The sequence below is a fragment of the Lissotriton helveticus genome, chromosome 9 (genome assembly GCF_964261635.1).
Source record: "Lissotriton helveticus chromosome 9, aLisHel1.1, whole genome shotgun sequence".
Classification (NCBI taxonomy): Eukaryota; Metazoa; Chordata; class Amphibia; order Caudata; family Salamandridae; genus Lissotriton; species Lissotriton helveticus.
In genome coordinates this window covers 1,150,229,078-1,150,256,912 of record NC_136070.1, presented here as the reverse complement: position 1 = coordinate 1,150,256,912, position 27,835 = coordinate 1,150,229,078, and the positions used below count along the sequence as shown (strand labels likewise).

Genomic DNA, 27,835 nt, shown 5'->3' with positions numbered 1-27,835 from the left:
ATTTTCCTTTCACAGTTCAATCATACTGGTGAAGGGAGTATTTGCAGTCAAGCCATCATGTTGATTACGGATGGTGCTGTGGACACTTATGATACAATATTTGAAAAATTCAACTGGCCAGACAGAAAGGTAAGTGCACCTTAAATTGAAGTCCTTAATTATCATTTTGTAAGAGCTTAGAGATCAGCCCAATTATTTAAGACTAAGGTGAATCAGCTTAGGAAATTCTGCATTGGAGGCAGATCCCTTTGGCCTCCTTGATATATGTAGGTAGAACGTCTATACTTAGTGATATTGAGTAGTTGATTACTCCAAACACCAATAGATGTAACATGTGTATGAATTATATTGTATTTTATTTGAATTTCCCCAGTTGTTGCAGGAGGGTTTTGCACCACTTTGTAAATTTTCGTTTACTGCTTCAGGGTTGGGAAGGCATAATTGATGGGAGTGTGGATGTAGAACAATTTTAATTAAAAAAACAGTTTGTCACCTTTTTTTCCTGATTTGTTCATTCCTTCTGAAAAGAAGGCAATAACACCCCCATGCACTCCCCTAACAGCTGGAAGTCTTTCAACCCCATCACCGAAGCAGAAATCGTCTAAATGATTATCAGATCCAAACCCTCCTCACACATAGCAGACCCCATTCCTGCCCAACTGGCTAAAAAGCTCAACCTCACTATAGCCCCACTCTGGACCATGATTATAAATAGCTCCCTGAGAACCGGTGTCATACGAGACTGCCTTAAAATCGGCCAAGTCACACCATTACTAAAAAAACCAGGCTCTGACCCAAACAATCACAGTAACTTCAGACCTGTCTCCAAACACCCATTCATATACAAAATCCTGGAGAGATGTTTTCTCCTCCAACTTAACCTACACATTGACAGAAATAACCTTCTAGATATTTACCAATCGGATGCAGCACAGCCTACTCATACTCCTTTACCTATGGGCAGCCTTCGACATGGACAACTACAAATTGCCCATTAATATACTCCGAGAAAGGATTGGAGCAGACAAGGTGGTCGTACAATGGTTTACCTCCTTCCTTCAGAACCGCTCCCAATGAATTAAAAATTAAAAACTTCACATCTGAGCTACTCCCCATAACTAGGGGTGTCCCTCAAGGCTCAGTTCCCCCCATCACTGTTCAACATCTACATGGAGTCCCTCACCACAATACTCATAAAAGCCAACATCCCCGTCCACCTCTATGCGGCTGATACCCAGATCTACCTAGAAACTTCCTCAATCGGAGACATACAGAGACTAAATGACACTCTAAGAGAATCCAACACTGGCTATCCCACAATCACCTAAATTTCAACCATGATAAGATGGACATTCTCCTCATTTCCAACAAAGAGCAGACCCCCCCAAGTCACAGAAAGGCTAAAATCCATTGATGCTCTTAACTGCAATCTTGCCTTGGCTGACTCGGTAAAATCCCTGGGAATCACTCTGGACCCAAACCTAAACATGGTCAAACATCTCAAGAACACTGCAAAGAGCACATTCTTCAACCTAAAACTACTCAACAAAAAAATCTCCATCCCTCCCAATGACCTCAAACAGGCCACACAATCCCTGGCTCTGTCCAGATTGGACTACAGGAATGCAATCCTCAAAGGAACAGCAAAATCTCACTTAGCTCCCCTCAGATCTACTCTAAATGCAGCTGCCAGAATGATCACTGGTGTAAAGAAATACAACCACATCTCTCCGGCTCTTAGAGAGCTAAAATGGCTCCCAAGTAAAATGCGTTCCAACTTTAAAACTGCTTGTCTCACACATAAAGCTCTTCACACTGGTAAACCTGCCTACTTGGCTTCCAAACTTAATAAGGCAGGCCAGACAAGGAATCTCAGGAGTACTAACACTCTACTTTTCATTCCCCCGAAAACTCACAAGCAAAAAACCTTAGCACACTCCTTCTCTGGAAATGCGCCAAAAATGTGGTATTCCATCCCAGTCCACATCAGGACTAACCCCTCCTTCATAAACTTCGAAAATCAGCCCAAAGACCTTTTCCTCAACTGTACCCATCCAAATAGATAGCTGCCGCCTAAAGAGACAGAGTCCCTCTGTCACAGGAATCTTGCCCAGCACAGAATATAGAAGCTTCGATAAGAAGGCATCTACATCACCTGCCTTTTGGCGCTGTCCTTGTCCCGCCCACCCTGAAATTATTCGACATAAGACAATGCTGTTTATTGAAATACTTTGTGTTCAATGGCATCATGATAAATGTTGCAAAGCGCTCCGATACCTTCGGGTCTGGTCAGCGCTATATAGAACTCTTAAATTCTGGCATTGATTTTCTAACTAGCCAGGATGCTGTGATACCTCTAAGTTTTCTACATTTTAAAATGGCGTTGAAAGACAATTTTCTAGCAACAGCTTTATGTAAGACACCATTTGAGCTCAAAGGGTTTTGTCTTGCAAATCCCTACCTATGGCAAATATATTTCGATAAGTTGAATGATGCTTTTTTATAAACTTCATGCCTTTGCACTGGAGCAGCTTTAACAGACTGAAAGAAAAGTGTTAGCAATACCAACAACTAAAAGCTGGTGAGCATATTGATTGCTTGCTGATGTGTCTTTTGTTTTCAAAGCATGTGTAATACTCCTTTGACCAAGAAGCCTTGTTACCTTTATAGGATAAAATGTGATCAGACTTTAGAGGGGACACTTTGCTTCTTGAGAGCTAAATTGCATTAGCTCGTGGCACACTGAGTCATAAATATAGGATAATAATTGTACTTTTTATCTTTACATTCTTTATATCTTCTTTTGCTGATACATGTTGGATTTTTGTTTGCATTTTAACTGTGCATTAATACCTAAATAATTGTTATACTGCTTTGATAAACTACATATATTATTTTGAGGTTGATATTTGCTTCAGGTAAACAGTAAATCACTTCTGAAAATGGCAACAGGGAAAATGGTTTGCAATACTGCTACATCATCTACCCTAGGATTGTCATATGAATTGCTGCTAGCAGCACCTATTTATTAAAAATAGCTGCAGGTTTCAATCAGAGTTTTACCACTTTTACTTTGCGCTTTTTATTGACGAACATGCGGCAAATAAATTGAGCACGTCAAGGACAATATATGTAAAGCTATAAAAGATTAGAGTGGATGCTCTTTTCATCATGACAAATTGTGTCCATTATTTTATACAGTAGTTGTCTGAACACAAGAGCATACTTTGCAAATCAGGTTATATTAAGGTAGATCACTATTGATAAATTGCCCTACATGAATGGACTGGATAATATAGAGGTGTTACAATGGAGGGGGCATCATAATATATGTGCATAGAACCCTAAATGCAGGCCAAATGCCTAGGGCTTAATTTAGTGGCATACAGTTTGCCTTTTTCTGTACACAGATACACAAAAGACATTGCATTCACAAAGACACCTGAGCTAGAATTCGTAAACGCTCATTTCTAATTCGCAGTGCACAAAAAATGCATTGTGGATTGCATTTACTGTCACTAATCGCAGTGCACACATTCTGCTCCCATACAATGTAATGTTGTACAAATAAAAAAAGTCTGTTATTACCTAAGACAAATATGTCCCCCTCAGTAGCCAGCCTCACCTACAAGGCCCTATAGACACCTGTTCGCTCCATAGAGTGTGCACTCTCAGGGACTCTCTTATGTTGTGGTGGCAGAATCCTTCAATCCATCCTCTCATAATATTATATTAATGAGCAATGTGACACAACAAACATTATGAGAGCTGTGAAATTCTAACTTCCAGGTTCATGATCTCTTAAATTATGTATTCGCCCAGCTAGAGGCAACCAGAAAACTATGCTTCTTTTTTTAAAACATCAAGGAACCTAGACGTCAGAGAGGTCATACACTTTATCTACTGTTTGCAACCTGGCTGATTGTTTGTAAGCACAGTCAATTCTAGGGCCTGATCAATGCCTGATCTTCTTTAGGGATGTGTTGTATGTTGCACTGTCTGGTCCAGTCTGTTTTAACCCTTTCCGTGCTCGCATCGACCAACGGCCGACACAAGCACTCCCTCCCTGGTGCTGCGCACGATCATTGGCCGACGCAGCCCCTCCCACCCTTTAGAACGCCAGCAACGCGGCAGAATGTTCGCTGCGGTAAACGGGTTAAGCAGAGGTTGTTTTACAAAATGGTGCTTCTTTGGTGATGGGCATACCATGCTTGATCTTCAAGATGCTGTCCTTAATTCGTAATAGAGAGAGAGACATATGAGAGCAACGGTCTATTTTATGACTTCTTGAAACAAATGTGTGTTGTATTTTACATCCCACTGCCACATTGCAGTTTTTTTTTTAGGTCTCATAGTTGAGATTTTTAAATTATGCTATTAGTTTGCTGGTTGTTAGGTGGCCCGAACATTTGCTGCTAACGTAGCAGACCCAAAACTGAGGTTTATGTTGTAAGGTGTATGCTAGGATGAACCCCCCCTACATTGCTAATTGAAACCACCATTTGTTTAGGCGTGTTTTAGCTTGCGATTTGCACATATTAGCATGCTATGTTAGTATGTATGCTAATAAATATGAATTAGATTTTTATTCTGCGTCATGTTTGTGTTTTAAATTTATGTTTGTATATTCATGCTAAGGAACATTTCTATGCACAGGAGTAATTTGTATTGATTTTTAAATTAGGGTATATTTGGGTGTTCTCATGTGCTTTTATGGTCTATATTGAGCGAATAAAGAGTTATTGACTTACATCTTGACATAGGCCATTTCCACCAAAACCCCCTCCCCTTACGCCCTTCAACTTATATGTCCAGCACATACTTTAATAAGTGCTTTTCTACTGAGTTGTGTGCTCTGTAATTCAGTGTCAGGCAGACAGCAAGTTGTTAGCTGTCTGATCATTAGGTTTATAAATCCTCCCTCTAGCTGTATAAGACCATCCTACAGGAATCTAAAGTCTAATCTATCACCACCTATTTTAGGTACCTATTAATTCATTATGAGATTTATTTCATGGAACCATTAATTTCACCCTGCAAGCTGTGTTTTGGAATTCACACCAGTTAGAGGACCTCTAAGAAGAGCTGGCTCTTTCTTTGTTTTAGAAATCACTTCTATTTAAGATGATAGTTGCCAGGCTGCCACTCTTAGCCCATCCACTGATTCCCAGCTCAGTTCAAAATAGGAAAAAGGAGGTCTCTAACTTATGATTGATCTCAACAGATGAGGTATGCAGGTCACTGAAAGTGTTTAAATCCGGTTCAGCTGATGACCCCTGTCCATCGGCCTTACTTCTAATAATGTCCTGGATATTAGATTGCTCACCTGCAATCTTATTAACCTTCTCTCTGACCTCTAGCACTTGGATCTACCACTCATTTGCTGAAAGATCTGGCCTGAATCCATCTGGCCTTAAGAACTATTGCCACACAACCCTCCTCACCAGCCGTCTGTAAGGTGATATAAAGTGCCTGCTGAAGAGACTGTCTTAGGGCCCAATTACGATTTTGGCAGTGTGCCACCAGGTCCGTCGCACTGCCAAGGCTGTGTTAGGGCCATCTACCAGATTATGAGGTTCCTCCTGTCTGGTTTTTTTTTTAGGCATTCCCCCAACACTGCCTCTAAAAACAGGCACCACAATGGGAATGAAGGAAGTGGCCCTTTAGGGCCACCCGATTAACTTACAACCACCTGCTATGCCTTCCCCAGAATGAAGAGTCGGTCAGACAGTAGAGAATACAAACTTACATGTTTATAAGCAATACTCTGCAGAGGAGTCCATCATGGCCTGCACCCTAAGTTGTCTGCGAGGGAATGACTCCCCAACAGTCGACAGTGAGTAATAATTCTTCCGAAGAAGCCTCCAACCACGCCCACAATGTAAAACTACCGACCTGGGCCGAACATGAACAAAGAGGCAAAGTAGGATGAGTTAACACCTGCCAGATGGGTACGTGTTATCAGGGATCCAAGGCCATGTGCTGGGTCTCAGATTCTTCTAACGTGGGAGCAGAAACTACACATTCAGATAGGTATGCAAGGGCAGAATTGCCTATTCATTAGTAAGTCAAGAAACAGCCTTGAACAGAAGAGAAAATAATAACAAAATACAGTGTTCTGCTGAGGCAAGCAATACAAGTAATGAGGACTAACTCAAGCACAGTCTAAGAAGCCTAATAGGGATTACGAAATGCAAAATGGAGTCACATTCGCTAACTGAAGCCAGCACATTATGGGAATAACTCAGTGGGTTGCATAATGTAAATACAAATGGCATCTATTTAGCCACACATTGCTAACCTAGTATAGCATGAAACAAGTGTGTTGCAGGGATGGGAATTTGAAACCTAGCAGAAACAACAAAAACAGTTTCTGTATGGCATGGACTCTAAAGTCCATGCCGTGCAGAAACTTGTTTGCATGCACACAGGGGGCACATGCATCCACATGGCACAGAGGAACCCTGTGTTTCAACTCTGCCAGGGTTTCCATTAAGGAGGAACCGCCAGCAAAACCCTGGTGGAGAGGAAACTTCTAATATGCTTGGTGGGACTGCAGCAGTCCACTCAAGCATATAGATGTTTTACACCACTGCAACTTCACTAAGGAACAGCATTTCCCTGGCGGCTATGGTGAGCTGTGGTGGTCTGACTGCCCGTCTCATAATAGGGCAGGCGGGCGACCTCCAATGCCACGCCCCAGGAGTCTGGCAGTCCAAGGTACTCGAGACTCGTAATCGGGCCAAAAGTGTGTAACTGTCCACATCACAATGACAGCAGTAATGCCGGTTTTGGGTAAACTGTGAATCATTAAAGAGATGAGTGAAGTGACCTTCCTACTGCACTTGACACGCCCACCAATACGACAGTGATCATTAATTTCAAAGCAGCAGAGTAGAAAGGATCAGCGCTGGAATGGTTTAATTTCTTCTTGTCATGTGGACTTATGTGGTTTCCCTGCCCCATTTTAATTTGGTGGAAGTGAGCCTGAAGTGCTGGTGCCCAGGTTCTCTGCCACCACCTCAATATTATTTCATCAGTATGTTTAACTGTTGTAGGGGTTAGCATAGCCTTTAGCTTCCATACCTATTCCAATATTGACAAATTTCAATTAATATTGAGACTTGATCAAACATCAGATAACTCCTTCTGACCACTCAGTGCTAAATAATAGACAATGTTTTTGCTGTAAAATAGAAGTACTAGTGTTCAGAAATTACTTGTTGGTCATCCAGTTGTTGGGACAGTCTTCTATGACTAGGTCCTGTACACGCCACCTCACTATACAATTTGGGCATTTTGTTTAATCAAAACCTTGCTTTTAACGTTCACGGTTTCCCTGAAGCATATATTACTACACAAAGTACTGCGATTTTCCCCTTTCTATGCATTTCTCCGTAACAGGGTCTGTACTATTTCACCTGTATCAAAGCAATGCCTTCTATCTTAGACTACCTGACAAAATTGTCAATAAAATCCAAAGCTTACATAATCTAAAATGGCATCGATCAGAAGATTATGATATTTTAATGCATGCTCAACATAATTGATTTTCAAGTGTAGAATATATTTATTTGTACCCTTGTGTAATCGATCCTATTTGAAGGGACCAAGGTGACGTATGTCCCTGCAACATACACTTAAAAACATAAACAAACCACATAAAATAACTAAATAAATACTACGTAGCACATACCTTTAGTAGAAGCAGTGACAGTGCCATCTTATCGGTTTTCTTTAGTATTGCTCTGTAAGAATTAGTACTCTACTCTGTAGCTCACTGCATCCTGTTTCTGAGAAACATTTTGTGCTCGCAGTATTAAGTATTACTGCTCAAAACCCATCAAACGAATAAATAAGTTAACGTCCTGTGAAATGGACTAATTCACGAATAACTGAGCGCCAATGCAAGACTGCACTTCTCAATGCTGACTGGAAATTTCAAAAGCTTTCTTCATTTTCAAAATGACCAGATCACTGTGACCTGCAAAGGTTATGTAAGGAGAAATAGAAATTCCTTATGTCACATACAGTATGCAGCCTGTTTACATTTTCAGTTAAAAGATGTTCTCAACTGAATGCAGTGATTCTAAAATTGTTACCGCTCTCTTTAAGTAGCAAGCAAGCACAAATCTGTTCAATAAAATAAAACACACTTGGAATGGAAGACATATGTTAACAAATTGTGTACTGCTTTGTAGCTGACAGCAACTGTTGATGTAGAAAATGAACATATTACCTAAACTGCATAGTTACTTTTCTTTTTAAAATGTGTAATATCCTTACTGTAAAATCAGTAATGTAAATGTAAAGAAAATATATTGTTCATGTATACCTTTTCCTACAGACATTATAGAGCATGATTAATATTGTTTCAGAATGTGTTTGCAGACTGGTAAAAAATACAATTAAGTTACCGTAACGTTTCTCAGCTGAATGTAATTCAAAAGGTAAACTACTCTTAGGACCTTAATATTTAGTCTTTTCTATCAACAAACCGAAATACATTTATTATATATTTTCACTGAAAAACGTAACACGTATTTGAAAAGTGCAGCAAAAGAATAAAAACATCTGACTTATTTTTTGTACCTAAACTTGACTTATCAATAAAGTTCTAAAGCACTTAAATGGAACCTATGTTCCTAGACATTGACTTACTTTCCAACTCTAAAAGTAAATTGTTATTAAGCGACAGAAGCTCTTTATTGTGTTAGGGATATGAAAGTTAGTATTACGCAGCTCTCTTAGTGGGCCAGGACTTCCCAGATCTGATAATGGAAAATTGTAAAGGGAAAGTGGCCCTCTAGGGCTCTCAATGTGTGTCCCTCGCAGGCTTAAGGTAAACACTGTACCTACCAACCTATGACACACTGGAGCTGCAGTGTAATATCCCTAGATATCCCCTTTGTAGCACTGATGTAAAGTAGAACTATGAATATCATTGTTTACCATTGGTGTGCCATGGCTTCTCTTACTGTTTCATTCCGTTTGACTTAACATTTTATTGCCACTTCCTAATTTTACATTTTAAATGTTTTATTGTTTATGGCCCATGATTTTCCCATGTCTCTTTTGGATATTTCTTAGAATTCTATTTCTAGGGCCACATCCATTGAGAGACTCTTAACATATTTTTGGTCTCACCTAAAGGTCCCAGGAGCAACAAAGGAACGGAATACCCCTGAAATACAGGACTGCAGGAAAGAATATATTTCCCCAAGGCCACAGCTCATGCTACAATTGAATTGTTCCTATTTAGGCTTCCCTTGTATTCAGCAGGTCTGATGATGCATGTGGAGCACAGGAAAACAAAGACAATACATTAAACCGCATAGCACCAGAAAGATGCAGGGTAATATGTACTAAGATGGGATTTGCAAAAAACGATTGCAATTTGCACACCAATTTTTTGCAAGTTCTATACTATATTTGGAACTGACCTATGAACTAATAAGTTGATTCACATAATACCGAAACGCAGTGGGTTACAATTCGATATACCTCATGAATAGTAATGGGGTAAGTCACAAATTGCCACGCACTACGATTCACTGCATCAGATGGCCTGCTGGACTCTGTTATTGTTTTCAAATAAAGGAATCTCTCTTTTTTTTATACAGCCCGTTTTCCTCAAAAATCTAAAAATATTTGTCAAGAGTTGGCAGTGGTACCATTTGTAAAGGGGGAGGGATCCCTTGTGAACCCCTTGTTGTTTGTTGAATAGATTATCACTCCCTTTCAGTGGGCAGGGAAATATTAACGTTTTTGTGACTGAATTTAATTTGAAAAACATTTGCAAAACATTTTACCTATCATAAGGAATTTCTATATGGAAGTGATGCCCTAAACACTTCTCTTCCAAATGGATATTCCTAACCATTTCCTAAACCCATTTAGCGATTTGTTAAAATGTTACTGATTAACTGAATGGTTTTAGTGCATATGAAAAACCCATTTGCTTGTTACAATCCTGCCATTATGAATTGCAAGGCTTGCAACCATAAAATGAGTTTGAACGTCTGCCCCTAAGCGTAGACTAACACGATTATCAATTAAGAACGTCTAAAAAAACATTTGTCAACCCTCAGCATATATGTGTGGATCAGAAAGTTGTAGTGTAGTTCCTATATTCCCAATAGGCTCTGCGCATTGGAATAATATATCCTATAGATGTGAGGTAGGACTTGTGTCTACTAGGACTCTATCGAATATATTAGACTTAATTGTGAGTGCCAGCTAGCTCAGGGGTCACTAGAAACTTTCTCGAGTTCACAAGAAGGGATTAGTTTCTGACAACCGCATAAACATGACAACTTTGTTTCCCCAAGATAAAACTAATCTTCAGAGTCGTGGAAATAATAGATAGATATTTTACTCAGTCATTCGTGCATGCTTCGTTTCACCAGAGGTGCAGAGAAATAGAGAGACGGGCGTTTTCAATAAAAGTATTTATTGAACAGTCTTCTTTCTCATGCAGAAGAAATGAACAGCTACAATCGTAAGACTGGCTGTAAAGTATAATGCGTACCTCAAGAAGAGTATTATAAAATAATACTGTAAAAGCATGGTACGGTTTCTAAGCCATAAAATATATACATAAATATATAAAGACTAAAAGTACTCAACTGGTGCTTCTAAAATACGCCTAACGATGTACCTCACCTGAGTCTAGTACGAGGGAAGTAGTAAGTATGATGTAGCATAAGTTTAGTATTCTTTTGCCAAGAATCTAACCAAGATTTCTCTTAGGGTCTAATCAGCTCCGTACCTTGGTTTAGAATGAAGTAGGTCAGTCTCAGGACTCGATGTCCCAACACCCCGCAAGGTGAGCTTGGAAACACTGGAGCTGGATTTCTCAGCAAGAGAAAAGACAGCGTCTTTCTCAGTACGTCTGTTGGAGAGTCGGCTTCCTTCAGCACTTGGTGTAGCAGGATGCGTCGGGCAAATAGATAGTCGAACTGCTCCAAACCACCGTGTGTTTGCTTGGGCAAGTGTGGGCATATTTATACCTTGAAGGTGCCGAGTTTGACGTAAAGGTGGACATAATAACATCATCAAAGAGCCTCAGCTCTTTGAAAACTCCATGAGTTCTTGGATAAATCAATATTCAAGCATGGGGAAGTCTCTAACTGCTGAACCCGAGTTTTCCAAGAAATCGTTGTGGATTTTCGGAACTAGTGGAAATAGCCATGCCGTATTTGGACTGCATGAGCTATGTCTAAATATGGTTACGATTTCTATGCCTATATAAGGACAAGGTGATTTATACCTAAATAAGGGCATGAATCGGGAAAATTACCCCAGGGTCCTAAAATGCTATACAACAAAGTGACTGTAACAAACAGTAGGCATAATCACAACTAGGATTATAATTAAAAGTCATCAAAGTGGAGGGATGATATTCATCTCCGTCGCCCTACTATTTAGTTGCATGGTATGGTAATTTTCTGTGCAGTAAAATTGCCCCAGTACTGTGCAATTATGAGATAAACCTCACAGAGTAGGGAATTACTGTGTTAGGTAGATATTTACATCTGTAAAAACACACTGAATCGCCTATGCTATGCAATTTTACTGCATACATTTGCCACCTGCTCTAAGCTTGTGGTAAATGTATGTGGGTGTTAGGGTATGGGGTGGAGGCTGAGGGAGGGGAGAGAATTTTTTTTCTAGCAGTGGGACACATTTAGGCTTTCCTTTCTTTGAAAAAAAGAAGGCAAGATACTTCTCCACTGCTGCAGCCTAAGGGGCTTATTACAAGTTTGGCGGTCTCTAGACTGACAAATCCATGGTGATAGTCCGACCGCCGTAACCTAGGCGGTCGGACAGCTTGATTACGAATATGGCAGTTGGACAGCTACCAGCCCACCACAACAACGCCGGCACCGCCAGGATCCTGGATCCTGCAGTGCTGACGGTGTTCACAGGGTGGAGGAATGGAGACAGAGCTGATGGAACAATAAAGAGTGGGCCCCAAACAGGGCCTTCCAGCGTCGTTGCCCATTTTATTATGTTACCGGGGACAAATGTTGGGCCCCCCATGCGTGCACTGTGTGGCATGCATGACATGGTGTATGCCAGCAATGAACACACAACAGTGCAGATGCTGCTGGGTTGTTGCATTGGCTTAAGGCTCATTCACTGAGCCAAAGAATGCAGACAGCCAAAACCGCGGCTTGAACACTGCCGGCACAGTGGTTTAGTAATAATGTGGGGTCTCCAGACCGTCAGCATTGTGTACTTGTGGTGGATGAAGCTTCAGAGGTCGGACTGCAAAAGTAGTAATAAGTCCCGTCACATTTTCCCAGATCGTTTTTACTGCTAGGAAAATCAGATCAGGTTCTTCCACACAGAGTAAATCATGGTGTTGTAAAACCTATATCACTAATAATTAGGCAGAGAAAAATGAACACATGCAAGCATATTTTAATTTTGATCCATCAGTCCATATGTCATTAATACAATTGTTTCCAGTCACCAATATTCAGTAATACGTGCAATGTTATGGCAAGACTGGTGGGTTATAGTATCCATAATACCTGGCAACAAACTCCTGGTATTCAGTACTGAGGTACCCCAAAGGCAGCCACGGCCCGTGGAGGGAGTTACGGTGGGGCAGGGAGGTGGGGAGGGGGAGGGGCAGAGTGGTGGGTGCTAAATACCGGCATATGGATAAATGCAGGTAAGTAAACAATTTATTTAATAAAACGAATTTCGTAGCCCACCTTGCATCGCAAAATGCGATGCAGTGCGTGCTACGAAATTCGTATGGCCATTTTAAAAAAATATTTGGAGGGGGCTACGTGGCCTAATATGGCCCCAGGCCAGCCTACCACATTTAAATAAAAATGTTATTAAAAGGGGAGGGGGGCTGCGTGGCCCCGCTCCTGAGCCACTTGTAGCCCCCGGGACCCCATCCTCTGGGGCTGGCCCTCTTCGTTGGAAAAGCAATCTGCTTTGCTTCATTGAAGCGAGAGCAGGGAAACCTGCTCTCGCTTCAATGAAGCAAAGCAGTTTGCAATGACAGGGTGGGAGCAGTGACGCTCCCGCCCTATAATTGCAAACTGCAGTGTCCCGGGGTGGGCACCCCGAGACACTGCAGGAGCTGACCCTGGGGGTGGCGATCCCCAGGACCATCAAGGGCTCCAGGAGGGGGGTCACGTGGCCTCCCTCCCACCATTTGAAAAACCCCGAGGGATGGTGGTCCCCTGGGCTTGGGAGTCCATAATGGACCCCAAATTAAAAACTTAGTGGGGAAGTGGGGGTCCCCGGGGCGTGTGGGGGGCTATGAGTCCCCTCGCAAAATCTGTGCCACTTGCCACTTGCACGAAGGAAGCACCCATCACATAAGGAGTTCTGCAGCATAGGTGGCATTTGTTTGGAATCTATTATGTGCACTGCCTGAACTGCCGCGATGAAGAAATTGACGTAACTGCCAACAACCAGTTGGTTCATGACAACATGAAAGAGTGCAATTTACAAAAATATGTATCCTCAGGTACAGATTTATGAATGACCGCTAAGCAGCTGATGAATGGTAGGTGTAATGAACTCCGAAGCCTCCAATGAGAAGCACAATGGTAATGTGCAATCTTTGAGGCATGCACCCCTTTATCCCATCACTGAATGGAAGCTTACAATAAAGGATAACCACTGTAAAGAGAACACCACAAAGGTATTTCAACAGAGGTGCATACACTCAAAGATGACGGCCATGAACAATTTAGAGAGACTACTTGAAAGTGCAGTCCTTCTTTGCTGAAACCGAGCAGGAGGAGCCCAATGAGGTTTTTGAAGACACTGAAAGGCAAGAGATGTCCTTTTTCCACCGAAAAGCATTTGAAAAAGTCGGAATTACGAAACACGTCATGCTGGGTGGAATAAAGGCTTCCCAAACCGACGAGTGCTCCGTGTGTGTTCCTTGAAGCGGGACATGGTTGATGGATTTATATATATATATATATATATATATATATATACACTAATATAATAAAGAGAGAGCCCAAACCTTTGAGGCGGGTAATCTCAGGAACCACAGCACCAATCACAACACCCAATACAGCGTTGGAAAGGGCAGTTGCAGCAGAAGGACATAGGCTATGGAGACGCCCACCATATATATTTTAAAGGTAAAAGAACCGTGTCAGCAAAGTAGTCCCTTGTGGGCATGTCTGCATTGTGCTGTGGGTGTGTGCTGGGGGTGTGACAAACGCTGGGGGCGTGTGGTACGTTCCGCCCTTCATGCCATGTCTCATATCGTGTGCTAATCCCACCCTGTTCCCTTTAAATACCCCTGCACCCCATAATCATAACCCACCCTTACTCCTTAAAATACCCCAACACCCTTAAACACAAACCCATCTTTACCCTATAAATATACCCTGTACCCCAAAACTCAAACCTATCCCTAAACCCTAAAAATACCCCTGTACCCCAAAACCCAAACCTAGCCCTGAACCCTATAAATACCCCTGCACCTCAAAACCCAAACCTACCCCTGAACCCTAAAAATACCCCTGCACCCCAAAACCCAAACCTAGCTCTGAACCCTAAAAATACCAATGTACCCCAAAACCACCCCTGAACCATAAAATACCCCTGTACCCCAAAACCCAAACATAGCCCTGTACCCTTAAAATACCCCTGTACCCAAAAACCCAAACTTACCCCTGAACCCTAAAAATATCCCTGTACCCCAAAACCAAAACCTAGCCCTGAACCCTAAAAATAACTCTGTACCCCAAAACCCAAACCTACCCCTGAACCCTAAAATACCCCTGTACCCCAAAACCCAAACCTAGCCCTGAACACTAAAAATACCCCTGTACTCCAAAACCCAAACCTAGCCCTGAACCCTTAAAATATCCCTGTACCCCAAAACCCAAAACTACCCCTGAACCCTAAAAATACCCCTATACCCCAAAACCCAAACCTAGCCCAGACCCTAGAAATACCCCTGTACCCCAAAACCCATACCTATCCCTAAACCCTAAAACTACCCCTCTACCCCATAACCCAAAACTATATCTGAACCCTTAAAATACCCAAACACCCCAAAACATATACCTCAGTACCCCAAAAGATATACCCCTATACCCATACTTACCTTATCCAAACATTATTAAAAAAACCATGCTTTTACCATTCATGCATTTACACCGAATTTCGTTGTAAATGTATGCGTGGTAAAAGCGAATAAAATGTAATGCCATGCGTTATAATGGCATTGTGGAGTCATGGTACTTTCGTAATGAAAGTATGCGGAGTGATGGTATGCGGAACGAAAGTTGCGGAATAATGGGTGTTTACCCTCCCCCGGTAAGTACATTGGTGACACGGCGGCCCACATCTCCAGCAACATACTCATATTTTTTCACCACCTATTTGAAAAATGCACAGGTCTCTCTCATTGATGGCCAGCACCGACATACACTTTTAGATACATCTCCCGCCACAAGTTCTAGAATTGCGAACTTTAGAGCTGGGGAGCTAGGTTCGAATCTCGGCATCAGCTCAACATCCTGTGATTCCAGGCAAATCGCTTTGTCTCCCTGTGCCTACCACAAATGAATATGTTCTTCTGTAATGTAAATTGTGCTCATGCCATGTTGTCGAGTTCGCGCTATATAAAATTGCAAGGAAAAGTAGGGAAACTCGAGTTCACACATTACTGAACGTGCACTCGTAAGTGCATCAGCAGTGCACTGTGAATCGGAGCGTTTCACAGGCCTGTCACAGATAAGAAATGCTATCAAAACGAAATCCTACAAAAAAATATACTACTGGCCGGCAGCAATTCATACCCGGACAACGTCGGGACGGGCTGCTAGTATATATATAGGTTTCAGGAGTTATATAGTTAGGAATTAGCTTTTAAAAAACCTTTGAAAATTCACTCAAAAAACTATGGGGTATATTATCAAGGGGTTTATCTCCGCTTTTTTGGCTTTAAAAGCCAAGAAAGCGGAGATAAAATTATCTCCCTATTACCAAGCTGTCGCTAACACCAGTTAGTGACAGCTAATAGGAGATAGCGACCATCTTGGGCCCCGCTTTGCATGTCAGTGATATTTATCACTAATGACATGCAAAGTGGGCGTGCCAAGATGTTAGCGACTGGAAACAGTCGCTAACATCGCTATCTCCTATTACCAACTTTTGGAGATATTCGCGCTAAGCGCGAATATCTCCAAAAGCTAACACCTGCCCTGAGCAGTTCTTCACCATGTTATCCAATGGGAGGTGGATAACATGGCTAAGAGCATTTGCTCGATAATGCATGAATATCGCTGACTTTTCAGCGATATTCATGCATTGCGGCCGTTTTTTATCGCATTTGCGATAAACCTTGCTAATAGCAAGGTTTATCTGCGATAAAAATCGCCGATGTGCGGCGATAATTTTTGTCTCTAAACAAGTTAGAGACAAAAATTATCGCTAGTTGTTGGTAATATACCCCTATAAGTTTTAGTGGTGTTATAGTTAGCTGGACATTTTACTCATACAAAACCATTGAAATTGCTCCTATATAGTTAGTTGTACTAACTATATTTCGCGCACCCGCAATCCACTGCTGATGATGTCACATATTAGATCATTCATGACATGGTCAGTGACATCACTGATGACATCTCAAATGACATCACTGATGACATCATCCACGTGACAATCACATACACCTATACCAACCACTCGATTCCGGTTAGCTTACACTCCTGTTTTGATCCACAAAGGCGCTGTAACAGATAGTCTGTGCGTTGTGGCCCGCCATTATTTTCAGCAGGGCGGGCCACGATGCACAGACTATCTGTTACAGCGCCTTTGTGGATCAAAACAGGAGTGTAAGCTAACCGGAATCGAGTGGTTGGTACTCACCAGAGAGTTAAAAATTGTGCCAAATCAGATGTCAAATAGGCAGAATCCACTGAAGGATGTGTTTATCGAGTTGAAAAACTCTGAGTCCCAGAAGGCTGAATCAATTAATTAACCCACCAGAGGGCGTTACTCATCGGAAGATGTTTAAAGCCAACAAATCAACTGACTCGGTATTTCACCTAATCCTGCCTGCTGACATTGCACGAAGCCCGTGAGCAAGGAGCTTGTAGCTCTGAAACGCGTAGGGTAAAGGATTATATACATATATATGTGTTTATTGAGGTGAAAAACTACGAGTCCCAGAAGGCTGAATCAATTAATTAACCCACCAGAGGGCGTGACTCATCGGAAGATGTTTAAAGCCAACAAATCAACTGACTCGGTATTTCACCTAATCCTGCCTGCTGACATTGCACGAAGCCCGTGAGCAAGGAGCTTGTAGCTCTGAAACGCGTAGGGTAAAGGATTATATACAAGCACTGTGATGTCTGGTTTCAGATGAATAAATGAATGCTGCTTCAAGGTGCAGGATTTGCCTGGTTTTTTAAGTGCGTCCTCACAGGGGGACACCTTTCGTGAACATATATATATATATATATATATATATATATATATATATATATATATTTCCCTCGTAACCATGTCATTATTGAATAGCCGATATTGTCACTTAACATCATTAAGGTGTTTTTACACGCAACCCACTCATGTTTATTCTAGCATGAGTAGCAAAGATTGTGTACCACTTTCTATGTATGGCTTTATTATGATGTGCCAAAGTGGATTCATTCGTTACTAGGCTCAATGGTCACAGCCATATGACGTTTTTTGCATTTTACACAGCATTTGAGTTCTCAGTCAGCCTGATACCGGTGAATGACAGGGATTATTTAAATAGAGGTTTATTTTGACATTTGCTCTTTTTTTACATTTGTGTGGTCATTTTACAGCACAGCATGGATAGCACTGTACTAATCCTATGCTTAAAGGTTTTGCTAAGGAAATGTCAAAAGACGTTGACCCTTTCTATCTCGGTGTGGATGGCGCTGTGCTAATCCTATGCTTCAAGACTTTGACAGAAAAGCATATTAGAGTGTCGCTGGTGTTGAGAATGCTCTACCGGAGCTGCTTTCCATCTAAACTTAAGAACTACCCAGAGTTCTCTGCTTCTTTTTTTTGCATAATGTATGCCTCACTCTATGCACGAAAGGGTATTGTTTTGAGATATATATATATATATAGAGGAGGGGGGTGGTAGCGCATTTGGCATACCGCCCGCGACGCTAGGCTCCCGTTAGTAGACCTGCATGCTCCCTCTGAACCAGGTCTCGAGAAACATGTTGACCATCACTTAATATTACTGGAAACAGACCAATCAACTTAGTTGGTCTAGTTTTCCAACACATTTTTAATATGTCTTATTGATCAGCTAATAAAACATTTTTTAATACAACTAAGGCATTTTTAAACTCAACATTCACACGTTCCCTAATCACTGACACTGACGAAGGCTAACGCCAAAACGTTTGTTTGTTGCTAAAATAAACCGCTGCTGACTGCCGCTACCGGAGTGCTGTCTTCCTTTCCGAAGTGGGAGGATTTTGAGCATACAATATATATATATATATATATATATATATATATATATATATATATATATATATTCACTGAAAAAACCATAGGTTATAGACCATATATAGGTAGGAATTAGCATTTAAAAAACCTTATTTTACTCACACAAAACCATTGAAATTCCATATATAGTTAGTTGCACTAACTATATATCGCGCACCCGCAATCCACTGCTGATGATGTCACATATTACATCATTCATGACATGGTCAGTGACATCACTGATGACATCACTGATGACATCTCAAATGACATCACTGATGACATCACTGATGACATCATCCAGTGACTGTGTGTTTCTGTAAAATTTAAATATGTTTTACATATTGAAGAATGAGTAGATGTATAAGTGTCTGGATGAAGGATTTAGTAGGTGCGTGACTGACTGTATGAGTGAGTGATTAAATGTGTCTCACTGAGTGCATGGGTAACTGGCTAAACTGTCTTAATTTGTGCATCATTACGTCTGTTGTTCTGTAAACTGCTGCATGTGTTGATCAGTAGCTATATGAGTAACTATATGGGTTATTGATTGATTGTCCAAGTATTTGTATGGGAGACTGAGTGTGTGTGTGGCTGGCTGGGAGATGTGTGACTCTGTGCAGATCAATGTGTACTTGTATCAATGATTGTATAAGAGAGTAAGTATGTGTTAGTATATGTTTGAAAATGTAAGGTACTCTATGTTTAACTGTATAGATTAGAAAATGGAAGTGTGATTGATTCTTTACAGGACTGACTAGGTGTGTGAGTAACTCCATGGATGAGTGGCAGAGTGTGAGTGTCTGTATAGGTGTATGAGTGCATATGATAGTGTTGTAAAGATGAGTGATTGTATGTATGAATGATTGTATGGGTGTATGAGTGAATGTGTGTGTAGACATAGGAATCAGTGAGTGCGTATGTAGTAACTAGTATTGGTGTGTCAATGGTTTAAAAAGTTATATTCTGTATTTAACACTGGATGTATCATAGGTTAGATTAGAGTGTCAGGAGGTGCATCGTATCGTCATCAGTGATGTCATTTGAGATGTCATCAGTGATGTCATCAGTGATGTCACTGACCATGTCATGAATGATGTAATATGTGACATCATCAGCAGTGGATGGGGGGTGCGCGATATATAGTTAGTGCAACTAACTATATATGGAATTTCAATGGTTTTGTGTGAGTAAAATAAGGTTTTTTAAATGCTAATTCCTAACTATATATGGTCTATAACCTATGGTTTTTTCAGTGAATTTTCAAGGTTTTGTAAATGCTAATTCCTAACTATATATGGTCTATAACCTATGGTTTTTTCAGTGAATTTCATAGGTTTTTTAATAGCAAATCTTTATATTTTTTAAAAATAATAAATTTTAAAGCGAAATTTATATTATTATTTTTTTTTTAATTCTTTTCGGTGCGCTCCTGGGGCGCGGACCGGTAAACGCACGGGTAAGCGCAATCTTGCGGCGCGCCTCGGGGCGCGTACTGATGAGCGTCCCGATAGCGCTATTGCCGCGAACGAAAACAACATCGTGACGTATTGCGTAGCCGCCACGTCTTGCGTCATAAGACACGTATCGCGTAGCCGCGAAATGCGTCTTATGACGCACCGCATAAGCGCACCCGGAAGCGCATACGATCGCGCTACGTAAGCGCCCCGATGCGCTTACGCTACACGCCCTGGGACGCGCCCCGGGGCGCGTAGCGTAAGCGCGTCAAGCCATGTGACTTTAAAATAACACTTTTCATTGGTTCAGAACTTTTTTTTTTCCAAATTGTGTGAAACCCACCCATTTCTCTCACTATTGCTTTGTACTTGGAGAGAGCAAGATCTGTTCTGTGTACTGTCTTCATCTCCTACTTTCCTAATCTACAGCAATGGCTGCAAGAGAGTCATCCAGCAGTGATTCCGACGGATTTTTAGAGGAGGACCCTCCTCAGCAGAAGAAAAAAAAACATTTCATCTGGAAATTTTATGACATCAATGAAGGACAAAAAAAAGTCAACGCTCCAAAAGTAACCTGCAAAATATGTGGTAGTACTTTATCCAGAGGCAATCCTCTGAAAAAATATAGTTTTGGAAATGCCAATTTAATCAGGCATGTCAAAAGAAGACACCCAAACAACTTTGCGAGGGAGAGTGTCAGAGAGCTGGCACGGAAATTACCCACAGATGGCGGCAGCACCTCCACTGGTGGAGCAACACCTTCGGGACCATCCCGTCGAAGAATGGTCCCTAACATACAGCCAGAGTTTGCAGGCATCAAATTTCTGTGCACGGAGTGTGACGAACTGCTCTGCTATGGGGAGCAGAGTGTTGAACTCATTGCCATAAAGAAACAGCAACACCGCTGCCCTGACAGTCCCTAAATGTTCACATTTTTTTGCTCCTGTTGAGCAGTTTTGGAATCCCTGTTTTTTGTTTTTCCCTTGACAAAAATCCCAAAAAAATATAAAATCGTTTTAAAAAGTCTAAAAAAATATAAAACAACAAAATAAAAAAAAAACAGTTCTTTTCAGAACTACCTCCAATTTATAAAAAAATGCTATTTTTTTTTTAAAAAAAGTCTGTCATTTTTTATCTCCATGGTACGCTCCCCCGTAAGCTCCCCGGTGCGCGTACCGGGCGCTCCCCCCGCGAAAATCGTTTTTTTTTTTTTTTTTTTTTTTTTTTTTACCCGCGGGACCCTTTTATGGCCCCCACATCAAAACTAGGGGGTCAGGGGGGTGTACCCTGCCCCCTTTTGCTCATTTCCCCCCATTGATTTTTGCCACCTCTTGTGTCTCAATCCTACCGAGACACAAGATGGCGGCCGCTGCGAACTGTTTCAAATGTTTACAGACACCCGAGAACCAATCATACAAAAATACATGTTACCTTTCCTGTAAACATGTATTCGGTATAAGAGTATAATGTAAACGAAAACAGGAGGCTATGAGAAATGACACTAAAACACCTTTTGGTGCTTTTCTCTTCTTTACACACATGCAGATAGAAGTGACAAGGCCCTGAGGAGAACCCATAACTGGTGTATGGTGTTCGAAACGCGTCGGCAGAACGGAGATAAAAACTAGAAATATTTATAATTATTGATTCATAGAACTACTGCTTAATATCTCTGGTTGATCGTGACTTTGTTCACTACTGTTCTTAACACTGTAATCACTGATGGTTAAATAAGGCAAAGAGTTGATATTCGCCTTTTGAACAGTTAAAAATAGAAATGCATAAGTCATGCTGTGTACAGTGAATGTATATATTTATGTAACAATGTTTTTTTGGTAAATGTATTGTATAAGTTGATGTACATATGTGTTATATGTGTTGTGTTGTCTTTCTGACATTAATCAATGATTTTTTCAAAAAGTAGAATCTAAAGAAAAGGTAAAAATAAATATACCTAACATATCAAAAATAATATTGATCTGTTGCTTATAATTTAGAGCAAACTACACAAAGTGGGTTGGCATTTTTTCTTCTCGGTATACATATATAGGCAGAGGCAGAAATAAAAATTAACAATAAGACGGCCATTAACTTAACGGACATACAACTAACAAAAGTGAAATCCAATTATTATCCCTGGGTCTTAAAGTCTGTCCAGAAAGTAACTTTAATTACAATCAGATCAGATTTGATGTCTTTAAATTTATAAGAAAACTGAAGCTGATGAAATTCTTCAAACTTAAAAATGCAACTGAACAGCCATCCAAAATAAGCAAAATGTGTGATATCCAACAGGACACATTACAGACCTCAGATGTGGAAGCACTGAAGGCCTTACAAGCACTTGAGGATATGGAAAGATGAAGTAAAATCTGTTAAATCTGCTGTCAAGTACAATTCGACTCAATGGAAATGAGAAGGTTTGATCTCAAAGGATTAATTTTCCTTTTTGAATAATGAATTCCCGGTGAGTCCAGTAATATACTGTATCCCTAAGGGACACAGAGGGATTCCACCAATACCTGGGCGACCAATTATTTGTGAAACAAATTAATTCATACACATTGAACCTGCAATTCCCTGCTCAAATCAGCAGCCATTTTGATGTGCAAATATACCTCAGCAAAGGTTGAATGTAATCTAAGCTTCACAGAAACGACGGGGAACTCAGTTCTCCATGCTATGAGTTCAGACCCTAGACATCTCATATGCAGTTTCCCATAAGGAGAATACCTCACAATTAGGAAAATCTGGAGCTCAGAAGTTGATTTGGCGGTATGCCAAAAGGAGGCTACTGACAGATTTGTAGAACAAGGCTTGCGTTCAAATAGTTTGAATTTAGCTAAGATGAAAGCCAATGCCAAAACTAGGGCGTCCATTCTATTCAAGGCTTCCAGCAATATCGAGAACAATCATGAAGGGGAGAGTACAAAATCTAATACATCAGATGGCATTAGGCTTATTACAACGTTCTGCAAACATGAGAGGCAAATAAGATCCATAATAAAAAACAATGACCCATTATTTTGACAGATATTACATTGGGCCAGATCCTCCCTGATAAACCCACACTTACATTCTGATGAGCTCCTTCCATGCATAATTCTTTGGTTAGTAGCAGCCCTGAAGTGAGTTCTAGGTCAAATTGGTTATCCTCTAGAAATGGATTTTACAAATGTAGTTCATGCAGAGCATGTACATTTGGTATGAACATGACTAGATATGGAAAAAACGGTTATTATCAGAGGTCATTATACATGCAGGACTGAGTACGGGGTTTTTGTGCTTGAGTGCTTTGGTGGTCTACAATTCGTGGGAAGCACTAAATTGCAAGTCCACACCAGAATGTTACAGCACTTGAGAGCCATAGTAAACTGATCTGTCATATCCTGTAGCCCGACATTTTAAAATGGTATGTAACAAAACTGATTTAAAATATTTTGTAATAGGCGCAGTACCTGTTTTAAGAAGAGGGGGCAATAGAGAGAAACTTCGGAGACAACTGGAATCTAAATTTATTCTTGAGCTTGATTCGAAAATACCTAATGGGCTTAACACGAGTGAGACTCTCCATAATTGTTATGACCAGCAAGTTCATCGACTTCAGTTTTCAGATACAATGATAGAACTAGGCACATTATTTAATTATTGATAAAGTTCCCTACCCCACATTCATATTAGCATTTTAAATAAAATGTATAGATTTTAATAGATGACATTAGCAGTGTTGTTAAACTAACGAAAACTGACAATCAAGGATAACAAAGGGTGTCTTTATGGGTATTTGTTGTTTTTGTACAACGAACCAGCAATTTAATATATCTAATCAGAGGGATAAGTGTATTTGCAGAACAATATGAATCAATTTAGCCCACACATTATGGGGATATCTGGGAAATGTTTTGGCATCCTCAAGATGCTAAGGAAGTTTCTTCCTCTGCTGTCCCTTCAATATCGGAAGACAGTAGTTCAGGCGTTAGTGGGATCTAGGCTAGATTACGCTAATGCGCTTTTTGCGGGTCTGCCTAAGTATCTCCTGGCCAGATTGCAAATTGTTCAAAATTCGGCGGCCAGAGCTATTTTCGGCTTGCCGAGGAGAGCCAGCGTCCAACTGCTTTTGAATAAGTTGCATTGGCTGCCTATCTCTAAAAGAATCCGATTTAAAATTCTCACGCTGGCCTTTAAAGCCCTTCATTCTATCGGCCCTAATTATATTAGGAAGCGGACTGTCTTCTATGTGCCGCGAAGGATGTTACGATCTGCCGATTTGGCTAAACTGGAGGTGCCCCCGGCCAAGCGTGTCCGGATGGGAAAACGATCCTTTCAATTTGTGGTCGCTCGATGTTGGAACGAGCTTCCTCTCTCCCTGCGTAAAGCTACGAGTCTCCTGGCTTTTAGGAAAGAGCTGAAGACCTTGCTCTTTTCCGCGTAATGATTAAGACTGTAGTGCTGCTGCCTTTTGTGTTTTTAGGTGTCTGGTCTCTTTGCCAAAGCGCCGGGACGCCCTTTTGGGCAGCCGTGCGCTCTAAAAGTACGGCCTTAACATAACATAACATAACAATATTAAGTTAAACAGGTATCAGGGTTCTCTATTTTTCAGCACTTTCATACACTGTTTGCACTTTATCAGCACTTTGCGCTTTAGGAAATTTTAATGTAGGACATTAGGCTTTGAGACACACTACATATTTAATATGTTCACATACACTGAATAGTCATGTAAATATGTTCTGTCAAGCGCTTGGGTGTGAGAGCACAAATAATGAGCAATAACATACTTTGGTCAATATATATATATATATATATATATATATATATATATATATTCAGGACTTAACTCTTATTAGAGACATTTCACTATAACAAAGTGTTATCCAAATAGATGTATGCATGCAATAATGATGTACTGCTATATGCAACATTAAATGGATGTGATTATAGAGCTGGAAATCGAAGGCGATATTATATGTTATTATAAATATGAGTCAACATTATGGTGACACAACGCTAGACTACTCAAGAAAATGTTATAACCAACAAAATAATTTTTTTAAGGCAAATACAAGTTAATAATATGCTCATGCCCAGTGATAATGAATAAACACAGTAATATGAATGTGTTTTATGTATTTACCTTTATTTAAATAATTTATACATTTGTGTATTGTGATTACGATGCATTTACAATGTAGTTTATAATGTTGACTCTGTCCATTAATAGGGGCACAAAGGATGTTTGAGGCTTTAAAAGGTTAATAGTCAATGCAGCGTGTTTATGTGATCAAGACCGCGTGTGAGCCGTCGAAATGCATCATGGACGAGGCAGTTGCCTCATTACGTTAAAGGGTAATATATATAGAGAGAGAGAGAGATCTGTGTGTGTTGGTGTGTGTGAAACCATTTACCATGAGTGGTTCTGGACTTACTCCAGCTCTAAGTCATAGTAAATTACCACTGTTTTAGGTCCCTGTTTGGCTGTTGTATATTTAAAACTGCAGTTTACAAATAGCAATGGACTTCCTCTTTGGGGTTTGGGTGCATGTCTCTAAATCCCTCCCTATCCCTTCCTGAACTCATCCTTAATCTTCCCTAATCCCATCTCCTTTAGTTGTAACTATTTCCCATTTTGTACCTACTCCATTATGTCCCTCCCACATTTACTACTAAAATATATACTTACATGTTCGGAGAATCTGCCTTTGGAGCAGAGATCTATGTAATGCTCACCATGCCACCCAAGCTTGGACCCAGCCATATGCAAATCAGTCTTGAACATGCTCCCCACAGGAACAGTCTAGCCCGAACTGCCAGGCCAGGTCCTCTCTGGACTAGAAACAAGCATCCTTTTGCTTTGGTCGCCCTAAGTGAGAAGGGTGTGCCTGACGTGGGTCCCGCACTCACTGCACCACTGGAGTCAGGCTAGTCTGACTGATGAGGGTTGATGTCCCGAAACCAGTCCCAGGATGCTTGTTTCCGGTCTAGGGAGGAACTGGCTTGGCAGTTCGGGCTGGACTGCTTCCATGAGGAATAAGGTCAAGACTGATTTGCAAATGGCTGGATGCAAACTGGGGTGGCGTTATGAGCCAAAGAACAATAGATTAAGGAGTGAATGTTTGCATTTTTCAGCATTCCGTCCATCATTTGTCCCGTTTGCCTTTGTCAATAAAAATAGGATACACTTGCAGTGTGGGATAATCCATAATCTTACACAGAAGCTCTCCCTGGAGGATGAAAGCAGTAGCATTTTAGCAGCATTTTTAGCATGCTCCAGCACTGAGTGCTTCATGGTCTGTACTTGCAGCTCCGGCACACCCGGCATGACATATTCTTTGACACATGAGGCTTCGCAAGGGCAGTGATGATCTTCTGGATCCATCAAAATGGATTCAACACATAAAGCTTCCATGGACAGCCTGTCCATCAAGACCACATACTCATGCTTGGCAAGTAACATCAAGTTTGATGCAGTATTTGCCAGGATAGACAAAAACTGAGAACATATTGTGCACACTAAAAATTCAAATACATATTAGATTAAAACGTGATCCATAATCATGACAAGCAAGGTCTTTGGGAAATAAATAGGTAGGGTCATACTGGTTATCTTTTGAGATACACTGGCAGTACAGAGAAATGGTTAGAACAAAGGCCTATCACTGAGGAAACCCTCTGGGCTGGGAAGACAGTGTATGCTTCAAATGTGTGAATTGTTGGCTCATCAATTGTGATTTTGATAATAACGCCTTTGTACAGAGATATAACATGTTGAATTTGAAGATGTGGAAAAGTGTATGCACATGTGTGGGTGTATGTATGTGCGTGCATATATGCCAACCATATATATAGGGCATAAATATATGGCTGCCAAGAGCAACATTGTGGTCTGGCTGTTCTCTAGTTTAAAAGGACTGCAGCAACACATGACAAGCACAGTGATCCTTGGTCATATAAGAAAACCACTTCTATATATATTAATTTAGGGCCAGATTCATCAAGCCGAAAACGGCTCGCAAAGGGCCAGATTCTGAGAATCTGGCCCTTTGCGAGCGCTATTTTTACATTTGGGATTCATCATCCCAAATGCAAAAATCGCATTTGTAGAAATCGCAAATTTGCGAATAATTGCATTTAAGGAATCTCAATTAGAGATTCCTTAAATGCAATTCATGAACCATTTAAAAATTGCGAATTCGCAATCTGGGGCCGCTATACACCGCGAAGTCAGACTTCGTGGTAAATAGCGAAAACTTAGAAAAATGCACTTTAGACACCCTGGCACCGTTGAAATCGCTTCCTTATTTGCTATTCGCTATTTGCTAATCGCAAATAAGGAATGACTCCCCATTCATTCCTATGGGCCTTGAGGCCCATAGGAATGAATGGGAAAGCCATTCCTTATTTGCGATTCGCAATTAGCGAATCGCAAATAAGGAGGCAGTAGAAATCGCTATAATTATTGCGATTTCTACATGAATCCCGTTTTGCGAGTCTTTAATAGCGATTCCTTAATAATCGCTATTAAGGACTCGCAAAACGGGACTTTGATGAATCTGGGGGTTAATCCCTAAAGAGTATCTAATAAACTGACAAAACAGGGTGCCTAATATATGAAAACCTGAAACATTGTATATTTGAAAATCACAACAAATTAAAACCTAAAGCTATTTCCACTGTGTAGGTTTGGCTACATTTACCTTCAAACAAGCCTTGGTATGATTCAAAGTTATTTCCAATAAATTTCAAAAACCTGATTTAATTTATAAATCAGATTTTTCATAATGGTACTGCAAATGTCACTTTTAGGCTACTCTGAAAACAGGTTTCGCAAATTTGTAGTAAAGGTATCGAGTCCTGAGGATCCCTGCCCAGCTTCCCTCTTTGCCCAA

General features: G+C 40.7%; 1 protein-coding gene across 1 annotated transcript in view; it reads left to right on the top strand.

Annotated features, from left to right (window-relative positions):
- The window catches only part of CACNA2D3 (calcium voltage-gated channel auxiliary subunit alpha2delta 3), a 2,522,256-nt gene that overhangs the window by 1,164,306 nt on the left and 1,330,115 nt on the right, over window positions 1-27,835 (top strand). The window contains exon 11 of the mRNA XM_078662383.1: window positions 16-129. Within this exon, the coding sequence (XP_078518509.1) occupies window positions 16-129 (114 nt within the window). The remainder of the gene's footprint in view (window positions 1-15; window positions 130-27,835) is intronic.